The following is a 24,535-nucleotide window of genomic DNA, read 5'->3' as shown; positions in this document are numbered from 1 at the left end:
TTTGCCATGATAGGAAGTGTGTATTCAAACTCACTTTTATTCCCATTCTTTTTCTTTTTTTTTTTGCAAGGCAAACGGGGTTAAGTGGCTTGCCCAAGGCCACACAGCTAGGTCATTATTAAATGTCTGAGACCAAATTTGAACCCAGGTACTCCTGACTCCAGGGCTGGTGTTTTATCCACTACGCCACCTAGCCGCCCCCTATTCTCATTCTTCTAAGTCAGCCTTTCATTCATTAATTAACATTTTTTCAACAGAAAGCTTTAATTCTCTTTTAGGAAATTATATATGGATGTGACACACATTTATATATAATAAATCAGATTTCACTGTTGTCAGCTCTTTTGTTGCTTAGCAACTCTCAGTTTTCTTTAACCACAGCTGAGGTCACTACTTGACTCTTTTGAAAGTTGAATCACTAATAACAAGTTTCTAACTAGAGAAAGGCCTCTGACTCATCCTGAGGAAGGACAGCTATAAGGGGTTGTTTGATATAATAGAGAATTAGACCTGGGCTCTTGACATCTTTGACAGTTAGTAAGCCCATGTGACTATGGGTCTATTAGTTGATTTCTCTGGGAAATGAAAATAGGGGTCATGTGAATCAGCGAGATAACAGAATAGTTGTGTTCTGCAAACCACTTCAACTAAAAATCTGAAAAAAAAAAGAGGAAATAAGCACCATCTTTAAAGAAGACTAAATCCAGAAATCAGTAACATTTCAAAAGATAAAAGCCTTACTAAATAACAATTGATATTCTAAGTTTCTACATAGTGTCCCAATCCCTAACCCATCCTAGGCTTTGGGCACAGTCAGTGAAATTACCACTTGGGCTTGAACTTCTTAAGTCCACCTATGGGGATCTCTGACTACTATGCAGGTAGTGACAATTCAGCATGAATGTTCCCTTCAGCCTCAAAGTGATGGAAGATATTGATTTTATCCAATTCTGGAAAGGAAAGGAAAGGAAGTTCAAACTGTAGGAAGTGGCTAATGGTGAAAGACAGGGTTATATAGAATCCTAGACTTGAAGTTCTAAGGACTTTCATGAGTTAAGGAAAATAAGCCTCATTGGGAACAATTATTTCGTCTGGGGAGAATGGGTTCAAGCTTAGCACTTTCTACATAACGTTGGTTTTTCTATGGCATCAATATTGAATCAGTCCCATTCTCAGATGTTTTCTAGACTGGGTCTTGGAGGTTGCTCCTTACCTCCCCAAGGTATTGGTGCTCAGCTGGCTTCAAAACCCATCATGGACTAATGGATTACCAGTCTTCAATAGATTCTCTTTCTTGACTTTGAAAATTGCTGGATAGATGCCTTTGGATTAATCTTCTTCATTTAAATGAAAACATAAACATTGAGGTAGACAAAAAAACTGAGGTTCATATTCATGGAATCACATGTTGACCTTAGAGGGATCAAGTCTCTTCTTATAGCATTGTTTTTTAGGGAAGGGGTCAGATCTGGAGCAGTGTTTAACCAAGAACAGGCTGAGGCCAAATAGGGTGTTTTGAAGATACTGCTTGTCCTTGTTTTAGGACTGTAACCTGTGAAAGAAGCTATTGTCTTTCACATGATTAACAGACCAGACCCAGTCACAGAATATTTATGCATACTTCACTCCTATTACATACCATTATGATTTTCCTAGAAGCAGGTTCCCAAACTCTTTCATATGGGGAATTGTATCAGTTCCCATGCTGATGCACTCTTCAGAGTCTTAAGAATGGCATATTGGCCAATACTTCATTACACAAGATAAGAAAACTGAAAGGCAAAAACCAACCCAAGAAAGAATGTCTGAATGTTAAACCAGTTCTCAAGTATATAATGTAATCGAAAGTTTCATGAAGACAGAAGAAAAAAAAATGTGCAAAAATCAGAAGTCATAATATACAGAATAGACATTATATAAGGAAGGCAAGTGAACCAAAATGCATTGATGAAAAAAGAGAATTCTGTGGAGTCCTCAGTGATGATGGATCATCAACAGGAAACTCCAGAATAATTCAAAAGAGAAATAAAGCTTGTATAAGAAAATATTAGGGTAGAAATTAGGTTGGAAAACAGAGAATTATATACAGAATTAAAGAAGAGCAATAACAAGGTATGAATCTTAGAATATGAAGAATCTCTTCAAAGTGGAAACTCTGAAAGGAAGCAACAGATTTGAAACTTAAAAATATAGAAATGGAAAGAAATTGGTAAGAAAGTAGAAAAATGGGGTGGCTAGGTGGCACAGTGGATAGAGCACCAGCCCTGGAGTCAGGAGGACCTGAGTTCAAATCCAGCCTCAGACACTTAATAATTACCTAGCTGTGTGGTCTTGGGCAAGCCACTTAACCCCATTGCCTTGCAACAAAAACATAAAAAAAAAAGTAGAAAAATGCAACTTTGAAAGGATAAGAATTCTATATACAAGCCAAAGTGATTGATCTTGAAAATGAGATTCATAAAGATAGCACAAGATGAGAATAGTATTGGAGTATCTACCTCATATGGTTGCTCTGATCAAAATGCTTTACAAATATTAAAAGGTAAGTCATTATCCTGAAAACATCTTGGTGCTCTAGAAAAAGCACTGACCTTGAATCAGAGGATGTGGATTCAAATTGTGGTTTTGTTATTATGTGCCACTGGACTAGTCCTTTAGCTTCTCTGGGCTTTGGTTTTCTTATTTCAAAAATGAGAGTGCAGTTTGGACATGAACTCTGAAGACCTTTCCTGTTCTAAATTCCATCATCCTCTTAGCCAAAAAATATTCAAATGTGGAAGGGGTTATTTTGGCAGGTGAATTTCTAATTGGTAGAGTCCTTGAAATGGAAACTGGGATGATCCTTTAAGTCAATGATGTCAAATGCAAACAGAAATGGGGAACACCAAATAATATAGAGGGGCAGCTAGATCACAGGCCTAGAGTCAAGAGGACCTCCATTCAAATCTATCTTCAGATACTTACTAGTCATGTCACTTATCCCAATTTACCTCAGTTTCCTCATCTGTAAAATGGGCTGAAGAAGGAAATGACAAAGCGTTCTAGTAATTTTTGCAAGAAAACTCCAAATGGGGTCATGGAGAGTCAAACATAACTGAAATGGTTGAAAAATCAAAACACTAAAACCTTACATAAAAATCTTTGTGAACGGCATATTGACTTGGAAAACTGAGATTATCTGTGTTCTATTATTTTTTATTCATTTTGCTAAATATTTTCCAGTTTCATTTCATTTCAATCTGTTTCAGTGGCATTAGGGAGATGCTTCCAAGTCTCCTACTAGCTGGGTGTTTGACTCCTTGGCTTGGACAGTATTCCTATTCAATTATAGGTTGGGCTAAATGACATCTGAGGCTCCCTTCAAGATGAGATTCTATGATTTTATGAGATGAATGAGCACAGATTTTTCTTGATAAGTTGATAAGTCCTGTCAATCACAATTAGGGTATTGTGTTCATTTGTAGGCATCGCTTTCTAGGAAGGGTGTTGGTAAGCTGGAGAGTAGTTAGTAAGACAACCAGGATGGCAAAGGACTTTGACCTTTGATCATATAACAATTAGCAGAAGGCATTAGTAATGTTTATAACATGGGGAGACTGAAGGAAATAGGAAAGTTGTCTTTGAGAATCTGGAAGGCCGCCATGAGGATGAGAGAATTGAATTGGTTCTGCTTGGTCCCAGAGAGTAGAACTAGTAGAAATGGGTAAAAACTGCATAAAGGGCAAATTGAGGCTTGAGAAGGTCATGGTCTTCTTCCTTCCTAAAAGTTTTCTTTAAGCATAGATTAGGCAACCGTTTGTCAGATATATAATAATGACAATGATATTGATGATAGCCAGCATATATATGGAGCTGCAAAGCTCTTTCCATTTGATAATTTATTCCCTAGTGGACTGTCATTCCAGTATAGGTTGAACTGAGGGCTGCTTCATGATGGAGGTTCAGTGATCCCAACAAATATTTCTTGAATCTTCCATTGGTTTAGGGTGAGCTTCTGAGAGTTCAGAGTGTCTCCTTTGGGTAACAAACAAACAGAACATCCAAAGCATAAATCAATATGATTCAGTTTTCGTAGTAATTTTGTGCATAACTTTTCTCTGTTAGGAGCTTCCAGAAGTTAAATTGCTTCTACCAAATAATGTTTACATGCTGTGATCTCTCAGGAGTATATGAGACACATTGGAGAAAAAAGAAGAAAATATTTAATTAAAAAGAAACCAACAAAATAACCCTATCTAAATACAAATTCATTGGGGGAATTTTAATGGCAGCAGTGGCCCACATCAGTGCAATACTTCATCTAGACAATGTGGCTTCCCCAACATTAGCTTGTCTTCTCCTCAAAACAGTTTCTTTATCTAGTATCCATTATCTATCTCTATTTTTGTGCAAAAGGATTTGAAATCTTGGAGAAGTTAAAAGACTTTCCCTGGGCAATTAAAAAACACAACTAGTTGAGCAGGGGAATGAGGCAAACTCAGGACTTTTCTATGTAAATTTAGTATTCTTGCCTTTATGTCATCCTACCCTTCTGAAAAACATGGGATACTAGGTCACATCTGTGCTTCGGTTCTTTAGTTCTAACTCCGTTATCACAAATTACAGGTTGTCTCATGTTTCATTTTGACCCAAATGCATCAGGAATTAAAAGGACCAACAGAGTTTTTTAGTTTGGAAAGATAGCAGCTGTCCTAATTTTCATACTGTAGCAGAAATAACTCTGGGTCCAAAGTCAAGAGAGATCTGAATTTGAATGCCAAGTTCTTTTTCTTCCTGTCTTAAATAAAAGTATTGCTATCTTTTTTAAATATATGACCTTGATATAAGCTTCCACACCCATAGACTCATGTCCCAGAAAGGAGAGAGGTTTATTTTCTTATCTCTTCTTAGGTCAAGATTGATATGCCTTTTATCTTTTGATTGCCTGTGGGTAAAACTTCATCTTCTCAATCTCAATTTCAGAAGAAACGGGTAATAAGGTAATAACTCCCTTCCAGAGTTGGTATTGTGAGTAAATTTTTACAACTTCTGAAAGGGTCTATCTTATTTATTTATTTGTGTATGTATGTATGTATGTATGTATTTATTTTGTGAGGCAATTGGGATTAAGTGACATTCCCAGGGTCACACAGCTCAAGAGGACAGGTTTGAACTCAGTTCCTCCTGACTCCAGATCTGAGGCTCTGTCCACTGCATCACCTGCTTGTGCCTGAAATGGTCTCTAACCCACCCCAAATACTAGGTCCACTAGGAATGCTGTTTGATCCCATGGTCATCATTCTAATTAGCATTTCTTTAAAGAGAAATAGAATTTTTAATGAGTACACACACTCTGCCATCATGGAGTTTAATGTCAATCTAGAAGGGAGAGTAGAAATCATACAAGATTATGAAATGCAAAATTGGGAGGTATCTCAAAAGTCATCTGGCCCAACCCATACCAAAGTTAGAATTTGCTCTACCATATCCCTAGGTGATCATCCAGCTTCTGCTTTAAGATACTCAAGCAATGGGGAAGTCATTGCCCCTCAAAGCAGCTAAGTTCTTTTTGGCCATTTCTATTTGTTGACAGTTTCTTTTGTTTCTGTTTCTGTCAAGCTCCAAAATTACCATTCTTATTTCCCTCTTTTAAGGGCCTATGAATCATCTGTTAATTAAAACAATAATTTCTATTTGTTTCCTGGTGTGTAGATGATAGGGAATTGAGTCTAGTTTAAAGGTAGACTTCCTATCTCAATCTTCTAGCAGTTGTGCAAAAATTGTACCATTTCTCCATTGCTGAGAGAAAGTAACATTCAGAACACCACCATAATCCTGTTAACCTAGGTATCAGGGTACTTCCTTAGAAAACGAGGTTTCAGTGCCTTGGTGGAGACAGTTTCCAGGTACAAGAGTAAAGATAGCTAGATAGCACCTTGGTTATTAAAACAGGAGAAAATGAACTTTGAAGGAGAGGGACTTCAAGGATAAATGCAGATTTGTTTTGTGAAGAATTCACCAGGCTGCCTTCACAAGAAGACACACAATTAGGAGATAAATAGCAGTGTGAGCAAAAGAGGGGTGAGGCATGGTGGAATCATATTCCCCTAGAGCAGGCTAAGCTTCACAACAAGACAAACAGCATGAGGTGTAGATAAGATAAGTAGTAGAGAAGGGCAAAAGAGTGAGGGATCATATTCCCCCAGAGTGGTCTGCTCTCCAAAGGCAGAGGAGCAGTTCAACTGAGGAGTGAACTGAATTTTTAAGGAGGATGTAGTTGGGGACTTGTAGATCAGAGGGCAGAGATGAAGTAATGAGAGGTATGTTATACATGGATGAGTGGTGGTAAACTAAAGACTTAATCCTTTCAGGCTAATGCACTGATGCATTACTTTGTTGATGGGAGCTTGTTTTGTGCCTGAGGGCAGGGATTTACTGAGTCCTTGCCAAGGAGGGATAAGGTACTTTACCAAAAGTTCATAGTCCTCTTCTCATAGTTTGGACAATGAGATGGAGTGGGGGTGGGGGAAGATACAGAGGGTACAGTTTAATAACTATGAACTCTAAGTTTGGATTCAGGAACATCTGAGTTCAAATCCAGTCTCACATCTGGCAGCTATGTGACTTTGGGCGAGTCACTTAACCTCTGTCTTAGTTTACTTGACTGCAAAATGGAGATCATAATATTGCCTACCTCCCAGGGTTGTTGTTCATATCAAATTGAATAATATTTATAAAGCACTTAGCCCAGGTGTCTGGCACTTTGGTCCTTCTCTTTCATTCCCCCACTGATGAAAAAAGAGAAGAGCGTGTTTTTAGGAATTTGTAAGTTTGTAGTAGGTAGACTGTATTCTTTTATTGCTTTCTCATCTTTTACCTCTAAAGAGAATGTATGCTCTAGATCAGGATGTGACTATGACAGCTTCAGTTGTTATTGCTGAAGGAAAAGCAGATGAGCCCAACTTAGAGAATGTGCCAGATTGATTGAGCAGTTAGTGCTTCTCTTACTCTCCTGCACATACATACACCCCCTCCCTCTTTTCAGGAATTTTTAGTCTTTTAATGGAAAAGCTTCTAAATTACTCAGCTGTCAGTCTGAAAAGCCTCTCTGAGGAGTATTTGCAGTCAGCAACACTAAGAGATTTCACAACCATTCTTCCCGGTTATAGGTCATAAGCAGTTGGAATTGAATGAAAAAGAAGTGTGTGTAGTCTTCAGTCCTAGAGAAAGGAAGGGAGAGAGCGGTCTTCAGCTTCCTTTGGGAAAAGCCATCTGGCAAGTTCAGATGAACATGCCTGCTGACTCCTGAAAATTTGGGAGAACAGAACATCTGACCACAATGCTTTGCAAGTAAAGCACTTTTCATCTAGAGATCTCAGAGGACTTTATAGGCACTCACTAATCTTACCCACATTTCTATAATTTAAATTGCATTTACCCAGTTTTGCACATGGGAAAAGCAGGGTAAAGATGGGGTTAAAGGATTAATTGGAAGAGGCAGCATGGTGTAGTGGACAGAGAACTGATCTTGGAGTCAGGATGATGTGGGTTCATCTATGTTCAGCTCTGACATATGCTGACCATATGACTTTGGGCAAATCATTTTAGCCATTCAGTGTCCCTCAAATTAACTCTGTAAATTACAGAGCATATGCCAATCTGCATGGGTAGATGAAGTTTTCTCTCCAGGATTTACTTAAAAAAAAAATTGCACCCACCGTGGATTAGGCTTCTAAACATATTCTGACTGGGTGACCCCTGGATAGGTTTCTTTTTTTTATTTCTTTTTGGTTTTTTTGGGTTTTTTTGGATAGGTTTCTTAACCTCTCAGTGCTCCTCTAATACGATATTTCCTGATCAGAGTGCACGGTGCCAGCACAATTCCTCTCCTCTTAATCATTAGGGATGTTTGTTGCTGTTGTTCAGTCTTGTCTAAATCTTCATGACCCCATTTGGGATTTTCTTGGCAAAGATCCTGGAGTGATTTGCCATTTCCTTCTCCAGCTCATTTCACAGATGAGAAAATTGAGGTAAACAGGTGAAGTGACTAGTCCAGGGTCACACAGTTAGCAATCTGAGGCCAGATTTGAACTCAGGAAGATAAAACTTCTTGAGTCTAGGTCCATCTGACCTATGTGCTTTGGTGCCCTGAGGTACCCTAATCATTAGATGTTGAAGATACAGAGACACAAAGGAGCCTGCCACTCAGGGTGGATGTGGAATTCATTGGTTATCTCACTAACTAGAGAGTATATACAGAGTAATTTCAAAGGGGAGGAGAGTACTAATCAGTTGAGTGAATCATGTAAGGAGAAAGGAAAAGGGTTCTTACTGAGGGCTAGGCCCTGTGCCAAGTACTTTATAAATATTTCACTTTAGTCTCAAAATAGCCCTTTAAAGCAATAATAGTATCAGCCCCATTTAATAGTTGAGCGGGAAGAACTAAAGTGACTTACCCAGGATCTCACAACTTATGTCTGAAGCTAGATTTGAACTCAGGTCTTCCTGACTCCAGTCTCAGCTTTCTCCTTTAGCTATTAGTGTCATTGTTCACAGCGATTATAGATCAGTACCACAGCCTCAATGAGTCTTCCCCAAGAGGCCCAAAAAAAGATTTTCATGATTTGGAATCGAATTGTAGGAGTCATAAGGATTCTAAGATTATAGTTCCTGAGTTGGATGCAATTTCAGAAGCCACCTAGTTTCACTTCCTTATTTGACAGATGAGGAAACTGAGGAATATAGAGGTAAAGTGACCTGCCCAGGGTCACATATTTGGCAAACATCTGAGACTGGATTTGAACTCAGGTATTCCTGACTCCAGGGTCGGTGCTCTATCCACTGCGCCACCTAGCCGCCCCTTATCTACTACTTCTTAAGGATGATCCTGGAAAGGGAACAGCTTGTTGCTCCTCCTCCAAATATTTTGAGCTCCTACAGGATGTGGACTGACTTTTACTTTTTTTTTTTTGGTATCTCCCAACTCTTTGCATAGAGCCTGGGACAGAGTAGAGGCTTACTAAACTTTCTTTGATTGAAAGGGATTCATTCCTATTCAGATCCTATGAGGGTTTTCTCTCCTCAGTGATTCATTTCCTCTTTCCTTATCCTCATGGTTAGAAGATCTAAAAGATTCATTTCATTAATGAATGACCATTAAAGAATGTTTTCATTTTTTTTCTCTCAATTACATGTAAAAATGTTTTTTGAATATTTAATGTACTATTTTAAAATTGTTTTAGTTTTTTCAATTAGTTACAAAGATAGATTTCAACATTTATTCTTTTAGGGGGCAGCTAGGTGGTGCACCAGCCCTGGACTCAGGAAGACCTGAATTCAACTGCTTTCAGACACTTGATACTTACTAGCTGTGTGACCTTGGACAAGTCACTTAACCCCCATAGCCTTGCCCTCTCCAAAAAAACTCAAACAAAAAAAACCATTCAGCCTTTTGCAAGTTCCACATTTTTCTATTACCTTCCCTCCCCTCCCCTTTTGCCAAGGCAGCTAGTAATCTGATAAAGGTTGTACATCTACAATCATATAAACAAATTTTAACATTCATTTTAAGATAAATTTTTTGAGTTCCAAGTTCCTTCCTCATTTTCTTCCCTCCCCTTTCCATGAGAAAGCAGACCAGCATGTGGACTTATGCAAAACATATTTTCATATTAGTCATGTTGCAAAAGAAAATATGGACCAAAAAGAAAGAAAGGAAGGAAGGAAGGGAGGGAGGGAGGGAGGGAGGAAGGGAGGGAGGGAGGAAGGAAGGAGGGAGGGAAGGAAAGAAGGAAGGAAGGAAGGAAGGAAGGAAGGAAGGAAGGAAGGAAGGAAGAGAAAAAGAAAAAGTGTGAAAATAGAATGCTTTGATCTGCATTCAGATTCCATCAGTTCTCTCTCTGGGGATGGAGAGCATTTTTCAACATGAGTCCTTTGCAATCATCTTGGATCACTGTATAACTGGGACTAGCCAAATCATTCACACTCAGGGTCTCTTTGTTATTAGGAATCTCATTCCCTAGTGATCTTTAGCAAATTTCTAAGCAACTCTTTGTAACCTTTGCCTCAGTTTTCTCATCTGTAAAATGAAGGAACTGCAGAAGATGGACTCGGAGCTCCTGGATCTATGATCTTAGGATCTTACAGAGGAAGAAATGAAGTCCTAGAGAGGCAAAGTCACTGGATCATGATCATACAGGTAATAAGTGTCAGAGCCCAAATTCAAACACAGTTCTAGCTACAAGTCAGTCAGCTGGTTCTTGGCCTTCATTATTAAGGAAGACCAAAATGACATCACCATGTTTGAGACAAATGACAGTGTGTCTGACTGTGGCTGATCAGACCAATATGAGCTTGGAATGCTCTACCACAGCTTGGGCACAAACAGTCCCTGTGAACATCTGGGGTGGGCACTAAACTTACAGATGTCATGTTGCCTTTGAGCTGCTTCAAGTCTGTTTTCCTCACAGAGTGCAGCCCCCTCACTGATGAGGGCATGTGCCAGTGTCTCCCATATTATACAGTCAATACAGTTAAAATTTATAAGAGAGACCTTCAGGGTGTCTTGGTATTGCTTCTTTTGACCCCCTTGTGAGCACTTTTACTGTGTGAGTTCTCCACTGAAGTCTTTTTTGGCAAGCCTACATCTGGCATTCTAACAACATGACCAGTCCATTGTAGTTGCACTCTCTGTAGTAATGTTGGAATGCTTGGCAGTTTTGAGAAATGACCTCAGTGTCTGGGATCTTCTGCCAGGTGATCTTCAGAATCTTCCTAAGACAATTTAAATGGAAACTATTCAGTTCCCTGACCTGGCGCTGGTAGACTGTCCAGGTTTTACAGGCATATAGCAATGAGGTCAGCATCGTGGCTCTGTAGACCTTCAGTTTGGTGGTCAGTCTAATACCTCTTCTCTCCCATACTTTCTTTCAGAGCCTCCCAAATACTGAGCTAGCTCTGGCAATGTGAGTGTCAACCTCATTGTCAATGTGTACCTCCTTGGAAAGGACACTGCCAAGGTAAGTGAACTTGTCCACTATACTCAAAACTCCATTTGTTATCATCCATGATTCCACATATGAATGGTGTGGTGCTGGCTGATGGAGCACCTGGGTTTTCTTAGTGTTCATTGTTAGACCAAAATGAACACAAGCAGTAGGGAATCAATCCATACTTTGTTGCATCTCAGCTTCAGAGGCTGCACTGATGCACAGTCATCTGCAAACAGAAGATCATGCACCAACATTCCCCCCACTTTGGTCTTGGCTTATAGCCTTTTCAAGTTAAAGAATTTGCATCAGGGCGGTAGTTGACCTTGAGGTCATGTGCATCCTCAGTGAAGGCATTTGATAATATGGCTGAAAATATCATGCTAAAAAGTACGGGAGCAAGGACACAGCCTTGTTTCCCTCCATTGGTGACTGTGAAATTTCAAGAGCACTGTCCACTATCCAGAACCCAGGCAAGCATGCCATCATGGAATTGATATACAATACTGATGAACTTCTCCGGGCAACCAAATTTTGACATACCTTTCCATAAACCCTCACAACTGACAGTATCAAAGGCCTTGGTCAGATCTGCAAATGTTGGATACTGAGTTTGGTTCTGTTCCTGGCATCTCTCCTGGAGTTGTCAGGCAGCAAACACCATGAACTGTTCCTTGAATCAGTACCAGGTGCTTTGCCACTTGAAAGGAACCTGATGGCATTCAAAACCTCTTCTTCAGTTGGAACTTCAGCAGGGATGGATTGACTTCATCTTGAAGTAAACAGTCAATGGCTTCTGCATTGATTGGTGATGGTCTGTTAAGAATACTGTGGAAGTATTCAGCCCATCTCTCTAGGATCATGTCCCTATTGTTAATCAATGAGGATCTATCAGTACTGAGCAACTGAGATATACCACATGTCTTTGGCCTATAAATAGCCTTTAGGCTATTTCTGTCAGTCTGCTAGAATTTTTATAGAACCTGCTATGTGCCAGGTCTATATCTGACATTTTGCAAGTATCATCTTATTTGACTCTCATCCAACACTGGGAGATAGATGCTATTATGATTATTCCATTTTGCAATTGAGGAAACTGAGGCAGAGGTTCAATGAGTTACTTAGGGTTTTAAAGTCATTTGATTTAAACTCAGGTGCTTTTGACTCTATTCATTGAGCTACCTACCTCCAGGGACTGTTGCGTTTTTGTCTTTATATGTCTATTGCCTCATATAGTATATGCCTCACAAAATAAATGATTACAAATGGATGTGGATGAATTGAGGCAATGTGAGGTTTTATGGGGCCTTCCAAGAGTTTGACTCTTTGGGGCAGCTAGGTGGCACAGTGGATAGAGCACCTGCCCTGGAGTCAGGAGGACCTGAGTTCAAATCTGGCCTCAGACACTTAATAATTACCTAGCTGTGTGGCCTTGGGCAAGTCACTTAACCCCATTGCCTTGCCAAAACTAAAAAACAAAGAGTTTGACTCTTTGATTTTTGGATCTCAAAATACTGAGGGGCGATTATGTTCTGGGGCTACACATGGGGAAATATTAGGCATAGAAGAGTTGGTGAAGCATTGTGATTTCATAGATCAGTAGGAATGTTGGGTTGCCCTCCTTCCTAGAGATTTAACATTTCATTTTTTATTTTCTATTTCATTACAATGAATCTATTTATAATCTCCAATGTGAATTTTCAGGGTGTAAAATTGGGAAAGAGATTAGAAGCCAAATGGAATGGGGGGAAATGTGCCACCAAGTAAATGATAATTTACAAGGAAATATGCTTTTGAATTTCCATAAAGTTAATATGTAGTTTCATTGAAAACATCATATATTAGGTAGAAGTGGTTTATCTGATTAATGCCCCCCAAAATTAGTCTTTCCTTCTTGAAATGACCTTGTATTCACTCATATGTATTTTTCATTCTAGTAGAATGTAAGCTCCTTGAGGGCAAGGATTATTTTTGTTTTGTCACATCCGCAGAGTTAAGCATGTAGCAGGAACTTGATTCAGTTTAATTACCTAGGATTCTATGAACAACACTTCTGTATAATTATTGTTGCTTCATGCTTTCAGTTAAATTTGACTCTTCATGACCCCATTTGGGGTTTTCTTGGCAAAGATGTGGTAGTGGTTTGCCATTTCCTTCTCCAGCTCATTTTACAGATGAGGAACCTGAGACAAACAGGATTCAGTGATTCAGGATCACTGGTGAGAATCAAAGCTAGTGAGTATCATAGACTGGATTTGAACTCAGGACTTCTTGACTCCAGTCCTGGTGATCTACTCTCTGAGCCACCTTGCTGCCCCTATGTACTATAAATGCTACAAATAGTCTATTACACACTAATATAAGTTCAAAATTCCTCTGTCACCATCTCTGCACTTGGAGATGCTGGGGAATCTGCTGCAGGAAGACACTGGTAAATAGTAGACATTCTGTACCTGGTTTAAATGACTAACCACATGATGAATGGGAAACTTTTTGATTGGCTGCAGAGACTTTGAGTCAGCTTCAGTCCACTTTCATCTCAGTGTTCTTGGGGGAATTTAGTTGACTCCTTCATTCTTTGTATAGAGGAAAAACCCGACCTCTCCCTATTCCCACTCTCCCCTCAGACTATGGGGCCCTATAAAAGGACCTTGGCATTCCATTCTAGGTGGAGGTAATGGAACCCCCCAATCTCCTAAATTTTGAAAGATCAAGAGAGCAAGAAAGTCAAGAAAGCTCCAGATGAGGTCATGAAGAGTCGGACATGACTAAAAATGACCGAACATCAACAAAACATTGCACATATTTTCTATGTTCAAAAGTATTTTCATGTTGCTTCCCTCATAATAATGGGAGCTCCTCTTAAGGTAAGGAACACATTTTTTGCTTTTCTTTGTATCCTTGTACTTAGCACAACAAAAACTACTACCAGTTTTATAACACTTTAAGATTTGTAAAGTACTCTACGTACATGTGTCGACTTATTTGTCTGCTGCAAGTTCTTATATTTTTGCTGACTTTGAGGCATTGTCAGACCCAGAGGTGCCTTCTAAACTCTTTATTACACCAGACTAATGTGGTGAGGATGACACATCCCTTCCCCCTTAACCTTGAACTGAAAATATTCCTCATCAAGAACAAAGTTGTCCCTTGTGGTCTCCTAACTTTCCACAGGAGTTTAGGTTTCCATGGTGATGCATCAGGTTGCTGAAGCAGAAACACAGGTGATAGAGAAGCAGGTTTTAATTAGATAATAATTGGTTAGAAGCTTTAGGTCTAGAAAATTGACCCATCTCTTCTTGAACCTGTTTAAAAATGTCCAACTGGAATGAATTAGGGATCCCAAGGACCAGACAGGAAGTTCATAATTCTCAAGAAGAATGAGGAACCCCAAACATAGGAGGTGGAGAGAAGTGGGCGAGGCATTAGGTTCTTCTGTTGGCTGCTTGGGAGACTGTGGCTGATGGCTTCCTCAGGGACTTCACTTCCGTTTGGTCTTAAACTTCACCCTCCCCTGCTCCCTTTGAGGCCATGACTCAAGTGAAAGGAGTCCATTTTGCCCAGCCCCCCGGCCTCATGCAGCCGTTCAGTGTCCCTATTCAGATCACACTACAAGGCAGCCGGAGGCGCCCTGGAAGGTAAGCCACACTAGATTCTCTCCAGGTATAGAAGGCCATTTAACTGAACAAGAGCTGAGAATGAGAAGAAGAAATCACTATATTTTTTGAGTTCCCATGGAAGGATGCTAATAGGCTTTCCTATGTGGGGGGGAAAGGGAAAGAGGAAGAACATCATCCAGATGGCTTTCCACTCAGGATGGATCTTCGGAATTCTAGGACTTCAGAAATTATTTTGAATTGCCTTTGGATTATTTCTGCAATTCCTTATGCTATATCTATATAGATCTAGGTAGATATGTAGTTCCTCCCCTTCCCCCCCATCCCAATGTTTTTCCCACAGTAAAGAATCTTAACATTATGTCTTAAACATAGTAGGGTTTTTTTTTTGCAAGACAGTGGGGTTAAGGGACTTGCCCAAGGTCACACAGATAATTATTAAGATAGTAGGTTTTTATCAAATGTGCTTATCAACTTTTTACATATAATACATATTTGATTTATTTCTCTATGCACTTATTATTCCTCCCTGTCCCTGATTCCTGAGGACAGGGACTTTTCTATCATTGTCTCTGTATCTTCAGCACCTAACATCCAATATCTACCAAATTGTAGATATTTAAAATTTGACTCAACCAAGGTTTCTTTTTTGTTTGTTTTGTTTTTGCAAGGCAATGGGGTTAAGTGACTTGTCCAAGTCACACAGTTAAGGTTATTGTTAAGTGTCTGAAGTTGGATTTGAATTCAGATTTGAACTCAGGTCCTCCTGACTCCAGGCTGGTGCTCTGGTCTCTGTGCCACCTAGCTGCCCCAACCAAGGCTTCTTTTGCCTTATGCTGAGAACCTTGAGACATTGTATCTGGCACTTTGTACTGTCTTGGCTGGTGAAGGGGCTCATTGGGAAGGAGAAGAGCTATGGGGGGGATGGGCACGATGGCAGAAGCATTAAATGCACACAAGCTTAGCTCTTGGGATGTAACATTCTAATACTCAGATCTCTTGAAAGAGAACATAAGAGAACATAAGAACTCCTCGTTGCATCAGTGTATCCAAAAATGGAACTAGGAAGCTGATGACAAATCCTGAACACTGGATTTGAAGACAGAACATCTGGGTTCAAATCCCAGCTCTATCATTACCAACTATATAAACCTCGGCAAGTTATAGCCTTTCAGGGACTGAGGATTTTTAGGTCTAAACTGAGAGGACTATAATAAGCAAGATCTTATAAATAATATTACTTAGGTAGATGCATTAAGATGGACAAAACACTATTCATACATCAGTTCTTTCGATTCTTATAATAATTCTGTGAGGTATGTAGTATAGTTGACATTATCTCATTTTACAGATGAGAAAGCTAGCCTCAGAGAGATACAGAGATTTACCCAGGATTACACAGTTTGGGAATGTTGCAGCCAAAAAGATTCTTCCACTCTTGTGACCAGTGGAGAAAAAGTAATGGTCAAGTTTCGAAAACTCTCAGTTGTCTTCTCATTATCACTTAACTTTATCCTTAAAGTACAGACATAGACTTACAGGAGTCTGGGAAAAGGAAAAGAGGGTCCAGTTGAGGGGGAGGAGGATATAAGGCAGAGAGAAATTGGGGGGGAAATTATAAATAGAGGAAGTAGGGGCCAGAGGCAGAATAGGGGAAAGAGTAAAAACAAATCCTGGAAAACAACATTTCTGGAAAATAAGTGACCCTTATTGCTACGGGTCAGGGGAAAAGAGAGCCTGTGAACACTATTACACTTTGACATTAGAAGTTTAAAAGAAAAACAGGCAGGGAAACAAACCCTGTTGTCCAGTCCCCAGCTCTGATGGATGTTCACTATGTAATTAGTTTTAGCTTGCCCCCAGGGCAAATATTCTCTTATTCTCACTTTCAAAATGACTAATTAATCCACAACACAATTTCCTTTTCAATTTGATGAATTGTGCTACTCTTTCTGAAGAGAGTTTGTTTAATAATTTCTTTCTAAACTAAGAAAATAGATGTTCAGAAATGGTGAGTAGGGAAAGTCTCTTATGCCTTATAAACAATTAAAAAGGAAATATTTTTAATTCAGTAGACCAGTTGTTCAGAATTCCCCCCATTCCCACAGGGAACTCAGTGAAGAAATGGTTATACTTTGGGGAAGTTCTGAATCTTTGCAAGACAAGTCATTAAAGACAGTTAAGTCACGTTTATTAAGCACAGACTGTCTTCCAGACATTGTGCTATAAGCATTAAGAATATGAGTTCAAAAAGAAAAAAATGTTCCTGCCCACAAAAGAGCTTACATTCTTTTTTTTTTAGGTTTTTGCAAGGCAAATGGCTTGCCCAAGGCCACACAGCTAGGTAATTATTAAGTGTCTGAGGCCGGATTTGAAACTCCAGGGCCAGGGCTGGTGCTCTATCGACTGCACCATCTAGCTGCCCCACAAGAGCTTACATTCTAATGGGGAAAGATAACACAAAAAAAAAAAGATGAAAAGGAGAGGGAGAAAGTATGGAAAAATTCTAGAATCCAGAGAAGAGTAAATATGCAGGTGACTTGGACATCTTGATGTAAAGCAAAAGTTCTGGAAGGAACCTCTCAGAGGAACCTCAGTCAATCCAAAGAAGGGGTCAGAGAGATGGACTTTCAGGGTAGATAGACTGCAGCAGAGGCATGGAGGGAAAGTCCAGATCAGTCCGAAACAGAATTCTGAGAGGGCTAAAGACAACAAAAACTATTCTTCTTGTTTTATTCTGCCTAATAATAGCAAGCTTTAGGGTCTCAGGAGAGGTCATCAGCATCCTGACGGATCCAGTTCCAAATAAGAAAGTTCGATGACACTGTTCAAAGTTCTTCAACACTCATCTTAATTATGCCCATCACTTGCCAGGTCTGTAATAATGGAGATTTCTTTAGGGTACGGGTTAAACTAGATGACTACTAAGGGCACTTCCTATTCTCAGATGTCTTTTTTGTTTCTTGAAATCAGAAAACCTCTGGTTAGTAATGTCCCTAAAACAGTCTGGCACTCAAGTTTCAATTGAAAAATAATCCAATTTGCTTCTCTGTTGTGGAATCCTTTTTCTTAAGCTGCTTTATATTCCTTTTACTTACTTATTTATTTTTTTTAGGTTTTATAAGGCAATGGGGTTAAGTGACTTGCCCAAGGCTACACAGCTAGGTTATTATTAAGTGTCTGAGGCTGAATTTGTACTCAGGCTCTCCTGACTCCAGGGCCAGTGCTCTGTCCACTGTACCACCTAGCCACCCCACTGCTTTATGTTCCTAATACAATGGTGGAATGATGGAAAGTGGTGGATTGAAGTCACAGAACCTGAAATCAAACCCCACTTCTGCCACTTACTATCTGTGTGACCTCTGGCAAGTGATTTAACCTTAGCTTTCTTATCGGTAAAGTGAGGTGATATGACTCGATGAGCTCTAGGTTGTCTTCTCACTCTAGTTTTCTGATCCTATGATGATGGAAGGGGTGAGTTTCAATTCTTCAGGTTAGCAGAGATGCAACAACTGGGGTAGGTGGAGCTTTGATCCAGGACAGTGACTTGGTGGTGAAGACAATTCTTTTCCTTCTCCTCATTGTCATCTTGGGCATCGTGGGGCTAATGGAGTACCACATAGCAAGGAGGACTTCCATGAGAAGGAGCCATTTTGATCCCCTTCCCATGTCTGAACTTGGACTAGGAAGTATTCTCATCTGGCTTGAGTGTCATCTCCTCCCCCTGGGTGGTGTGACAGGTTCTCTGTGAACCTGCTTTTCCTAGGGTTAGATCAGAGGTGACAGTGACATAAGCTGGTCTTGAGGCATGTCCCATTTTTCCCTCCCCCTTTATTTGCCCTAATTTCTGCCGGAATGTCCAGTTATGTCTCCATAAGTAAGAGAGGGAATGGAAGATTATATTCTTTGGAAGTTTTGATCAATCAAGAAGCATTTATTAAATACTATTATGTTAGACATTGGGGATACAAAGGTGAAGAAAAGTAATTTGCCAAAAGGACATAAAAATATTCATTTCCCTCCAGTATTGCCAGAGAGCAAGTGATCGTCTTTATGTAATGGTCTCACTGGGGCTCCCCAATGACATTTAAAATTTGCTTTGTGGTTCTCTAATGGAAGGTGGTTGCAAAACACCAATCGTTATTAACTTCCTGAAGAATTGAAAGTCTTGAGATTCGACCATTCCTCAGAAGGCTTTACGATGAACATTTTAGTTGTTTTTTTGGCAAGGCAATGGGGGTAAGTGACTTGCCCAAGGTCACACAAGCTAGGCGATTATTAAGTATCTGAGGTCAAATTTGAACTCAGGTCCTAGGCTCTATCCACTGTGCCACCTAACTGCCTCATGATGAACATTTTAGACAGGGAAACATCATGGTAGAATAACTTCCTAACTGATGTTTTTGATGCTGGAGCCAGGGTGTGCCATGGGGAAAAATGCTTATTAGGAGATAATTCCTGTGATTGATGATGTTTGTCTTTTGTTCTTGGAGAAGATCATGACATCAGGGGACGTCATGACAAGCACATGAACTGGATTTGAGTGAGGGGGGGCTGTGCCAAGTCACCAGCCTCACCGTCTCCTCCAGATATGGATCTGAATGACTATAGATGGGCCTGCATGCAAGCAATCAGGTTAAGTGACTTGTCCAAGGCCACACAGCTAAGTGTCAAGTATTTGAGACTGAATTTGAACTCCTATCCTCTCGACTTCAAGGTCAGTGCTGTAGTCATTGTGCCCTCAATTCACCCAGAATCCTTAGATTGGGAGGGCTTGGCATAATTCCGGAGGCACCCACAGTACCAGAATTCACCTTTTGAGCATGTAATGTCTTGACAACAGCTTTGGCTTTTGAGATCTAAGGTCTTGTTCCAGGTCACCTAGTTAATAGTTTCAGATCTGGACTTAAATCCAGGGCTTCAGATTGGCACTCTTCATTAGACCACACTGCCTCCTCCCAATTACTCTCTTCTCAGATCTGTTCATGCAGGATAAATGTTTGAATTTTGTTTTCTTCCACCCTCTCTGCCCATTCTGCCCAGGTAGGATTAAGGAGAAACAAGGGACTTTTAAGGTCTCAAAACTAGCTCACTGGTCTGTGATAAATAGATGCCATGGATCTTGCCAGCTTTTGAATCAGGGTTTTCTTAGGTGGACTCCTGGGGTTTCAGTGGGGTTGCCTGTGTTCCCTGGGGTAGTGTCTACAGCCAGAAGAGCTTGCCAAGGGAAGAGTACTAGAGGGAATATGGTAGAGGAAAAAGTGAAAGTCAAGTTGTTGTGGGGTGCAGTAGGGAGGAACCTGAAATTTCTTCTTTGTAAAGATTCTAGCCTAAGAGTTCTGTTGAGTTTCAGGGGAAGGAGTAGCCTAAAACATAGGAAGGGTATGTCTATATGGTATGTGATGATGTGAAAGGGCACTTGTGAGTGAGCAATGGAGAGTAAAATGATCTGGGTTCAAATACTGCTTGACCTTGATTAAGTTACATCACCTCTTTGGCCCTCAGTTTCTTCCTCTGTAAAAAAAAGAGGGGACCGAACTAAATGGCTTCTGAAATCTTTTTAACTGCAATTCTATGATGTTAGAGATAATATGTCACAAAAGGAAAATCATTGACTTGAATCAAAGGATCTGGGTTCAAATTCTGCCATTAACATTTGCTACCTGAATGATCTTGAGTGACTCAGACTTGGTTAAAATGAGCTCTAAAGCTATGCTCTTATGAACTTCACAGATAGTAGGAAAACTACATTCGCTTCCCTACATTGTTTTATTGACACTTGAATATATCTCACTGTGAGGTGCAAATAGCCTTCATGAACCCTAGGTTTCCTCCCAAATCTGGATTTATTTTTTAAAAAAAATTTAAAAAATTTTAATTTATGGAATAAAACAAATATTTCCATAATAGCATACCCAAAGAGATAATTACACATGAAAACTGAAATTATACTTTGTACAATTTGCTATTCCTTTTAAATTTACAACAAAAAGCTATCATGTATATTTCTTCTCTACCCCAACTCCCAAGATGGCCACCACACAAATAGGTAAATATAAATGAATGTAAAATTATTCTATCCATACTTCTTATTATCACTTCTTTCTCTGGCTGCAGATAGGATCTTTCTTCCTATGTTCTTAATAGTTTATTTGGGTATTTTTAGTAGCCAAAATAACTTATTAGTTCAAAGTCATTCTTTTTTTTTAAGTTGTTTTTTTTTTTTGCAAGGCAATGGGTTACATGGCTTGCCCAAGGCCACCCAGCTAGGCAATTATTAAGTGTCTGAGGCCGGATTTGACCTCAGGTCCTCCTGACTCCAGGGCCAGTGCTATCCACTGTGCCACCTAGCTGCCCCCTGAATTCATTCTTAAAACAATATTGCTATTACCGTATCTAATATTCTCTTGGTTTGGCTAATTTGATTCTTCAATATTTCATGCAAGTTTTTCTATGTTTTTCTAAACTCATCGAGCTCATCATTTCTTATAGCACAATCGTATTTCTTCACAATCTTATACAACAATTTGTTCAGCCATTCCTCAATTGATGAGCATTTCTGCAATTTCTAGTTTTTTTGCTACCACAAAGAGAGCTGGTATAAATATTTTAAGACATATGGGTTCTTTTCCTTTTTCTTGAATCGTCTTTGGAATGGGCAGCTAAGTGGTGCAATGGATAGAGCACTGGCCTTGGAGTCCGGAGGATGGGAGCTCAAATCAAGCTTCAGACATCTACACTTACTAGCTGTGTGACCTTGGGCAAGTCACTTATGCCTGATTGCCCCACATCCAGGGCTGTCTCCAATCATCCTGATTCATATCTGGCCACTGGACCCAGATGGCTGCGGAGGTGAAAGTGAGGCAGGTGACTTAGCACTGCCCCCTTCACTCAAACCCAAGTCATGTGCTTGTCATGGCATCACCTCCCTGATATCATCTAGAATGAAGGACAAACATCTATTAATCATCTTTGGAAATGGACCTAGAAGTGGTATTGTTACATCAAAAGGTATAGGTACTTTAAAAACTCTTAGGGAATAATTCTAGATTTGCTCTCCAGAATGACTGGATCAGTTCACAATTCAATATACAATGAATTAGTGGATTTTAAGAAAAGAAAGCCCTTTTGAAAATGAATTTGTATAGGTATATCCATTATTTGTCATGTATACTGATTTAGAATTAGATTTTAAAAATGGATCAGTGAAGTTGTTATGGGAAATTTTTGATTTTCTTTTATTAATTTTTATTATGTAGTTCTCAGGATCATTCCTTCTGCAACATTTGATGAACTACATAAAATTCTGTATTCTTTAATATTAATCTCACCTGGCCAAAACTTAACTTCTGGAATAATAGTGTTAAGGAAAGACTGTTTGACATACTTTTGAAACAAACCAAAGGGGAATTTAAGTTCCCCAGAGTGATTTAGCTATTTGTTAGTTTTCCTAGCTAAGTCCATAAGGAAGGATTTCCCTGACGCCAGTTTTATTGTTTGTCTTGGTAGCATGTAAATCTTTCCCTCAATCATCCAATTGTGTGTGAACCTTTTAAATATAGTTTAATCTGTAACTTGACTTACTTTACCAATAGAGTCTAACTAGGTTCATTTCCCTAGAGAATGTATGAGATTAAGACTGCTTAACTAAATTGGTTCAATTTTTATGACATTGAAGGAAGCATGGGGTTATGAACCTGGTTTTTCTTTAACTTTTATGATGAAGAGTAATGTACAAGATACAATATGTAAAAGAATGATTTCTTTGTCATTCTGACAAAGTCTATAAAAGATTTTATTAGAATCCTAATCTTTGTTTAAGTTTTTGTTTCAGATCTGAACTTATGCCTAAGCTTAATAAAATCAATTTTTTTACTGTTTTATTTTGTGTTATGGTCAATCAATTTTAGCAGTTACCAACCACAAGGATTCATTAAGATATTTTCCCCATAAAAAACTAAATATTGGGGGTGGCTAGGTGGTGCAGTGGATAGAGCACCGGCCCTGGAGTCAGGAGTACTTGGGTTCAAATCTGGTCTCAGACACTTAATAATTACCTAGCTGTGTGGCCTTGGGCAAGCCACTTAACCCCATTTGCCTTGCAAAAAACCTAAAAAAAAATATCTATGAAATGTGCCATAGTAGATAGATATTAAGCTTGAGACAGAAAGACCTTTATGACAATCTGGCTTCAGACACTAATCTTTAAACCTCAGTTCCCTCAACTTAAAAAAAATAGGGAAAAAATCATAGTATCTATCTCATAAGGTGATCATGAGACATAAATGAAATTGTGAGCATAAGTGGTTTGTAAGCCTGAAAGTACTACACAAATCTAAACTGCTATTATTATTGAATCAGTTAAGTCTAGGAGCAAACAATGAGCATTTATTAAGAACTGACCATGTGAGGGGCAGCTAGGTAGCGCAGTGGATAGAGCACCAGCCCTGGAGTCAGGAGGACCTGAGTTCAAATCCAGTATCAGACACTTAATAATTGCCTAGCTGTGTGGCTTTGGGTAAGTCACTTAACCCCATTGCCTTGTCAAAAAAAAAAAAAGAGAGAGAGAATTGACCATATGTGGGATGCTTTGTTGGGTGTAGGTGATTTATAGACAGAAGTGAAACTAGTTCTTGCCCTCAAGAAGCTTACAGTCAAATTGGAGGGGAATAGGTTATACATGTAAATATATTATGATACAAAATCAATGAATCAAGACATATTTATGAAGTGCCTACTGTATGTCAAACACAATGTTAGGGACTAGAGACACAAATATAAAATAAGAACAAGGAAATATTTTTTTGGATATTTACATATGTAGGTATTTTCAATGCAGATGCAAAAATAAATATAATGATGAATGGGTTTGAGGGAGGGAAGAATGTATTAGAAGCTGAGAATGCAATGAATAGCTTCCTGAAGAAAACTAGAAATTTTGAAAGATGGAGATTAGAGATGGAAGTGACCTTAGAGGTCAAACTACTTTATTTTACATATCAAACCTCATCATTATCAAATAACTTGGGGAATAAATGGAAGAGCTGGGATTTGCACTAGGGTCTTTTGACTCTGTACAAACCTCTTTATCTATATCATATTGAACAATTAGATGAGTTTATTCCAAGTTGCATTCATTAAAAAAAAATCTGTGATGAAATTTTTTCATTCATTTAAATCAGTCTTTTCACCTACCCCACCACCCTATTAATCTAAATTATTGTGGATTTACTTTATTTTCATTTATAGTATTGCCTTGGAAATGATAACAAATGGAAATTTTTTTCTGTTGGGTAAATTTTTTATGCTTATATGAGATTTATAATGATGATTTTAATATAATAATTTTAAAAATTAATCTTGTCAAAGGTCAACCTTCTCTACTTCTGATAGAAGGAAAAAGAAAGACAATGGTGATGGAGGGTCGACCCCAGATGTACAGAAAAAGCTTCCCTCCAGTGCAGGAGAAGACCGAGCTATTCTCCTGGGGTTTTCGATGATGGGTTTCTCTGTCCTTATGTTTTTTTTGCTTGGAGTCACCATTCTAAAACCTTTTATGCTCAGGTAAGAAACAAATAATCAAAAATTACTTATTTTGTGTATCACTGCTCATAAGGCTGGGCAAACTCAAGAGGAGCCAACCATAAGTAATAGCAACCAAGAGTGCTAATGCTATTGTTGGCTATATGAAGGAAGGCTTAGTCCAATGTGGGGAAGTTTAGCTCCACTATACTCTGCCCTGTACAGACCACATCTGGCATCCAGTGTTCAGGAATCATATTTTAAATAAGAATATATATAGACAAGCTGGAGTAAGACCAGAAGCCAATAGCCAGTCTGGAGAGAGGAATGGTGCACCTAAAATAATGCTAGCATTTATATATAGCTTTAAGATTTACAGAGCACTTTGCAGGGATCATTTGTCTGGATGCTTTCAACAACTCCATGAGG

General features: G+C 39.1%; 1 protein-coding gene across 3 annotated transcripts in view; it reads left to right on the top strand.

Moving 5' to 3' along the window:
- Positions 1–9,827: 9,827 nt before the first annotated feature.
- KCNMB3 (potassium calcium-activated channel subfamily M regulatory beta subunit 3) overlaps positions 9,828–24,535 on the top strand; it is a 26,454-nt gene continuing 11,746 nt past the window's right edge. Inside the window, exons 1-4 of one of the 3 annotated variants that reach the window (XM_074190975.1) lie at positions 9,828–10,177; positions 10,912–10,997; positions 13,636–14,605; positions 23,954–24,148. In XM_074190975.1, the coding sequence (XP_074047076.1) occupies positions 14,499–14,605; positions 23,954–24,148 (302 nt within the window). In that variant the 5' untranslated portion in view covers positions 9,828–10,177; positions 10,912–10,997; positions 13,636–14,498. Of the gene's footprint in view, positions 10,178–10,911; positions 10,998–11,602; positions 14,606–23,953; positions 24,149–24,535 lie in introns of those variants that run through there. The other 2 variants (XM_074190977.1, XM_074190976.1) reach the window with 2 other exon arrangements.

Source organism: Macrotis lagotis, chromosome 6, assembly GCF_037893015.1.
Source record: "Macrotis lagotis isolate mMagLag1 chromosome 6, bilby.v1.9.chrom.fasta, whole genome shotgun sequence".
NCBI classification, from domain to species: domain Eukaryota; kingdom Metazoa; phylum Chordata; class Mammalia; order Peramelemorphia; family Peramelidae; genus Macrotis; species Macrotis lagotis.
This window is presented reverse-complemented; position numbering and strand designations above follow the sequence as displayed.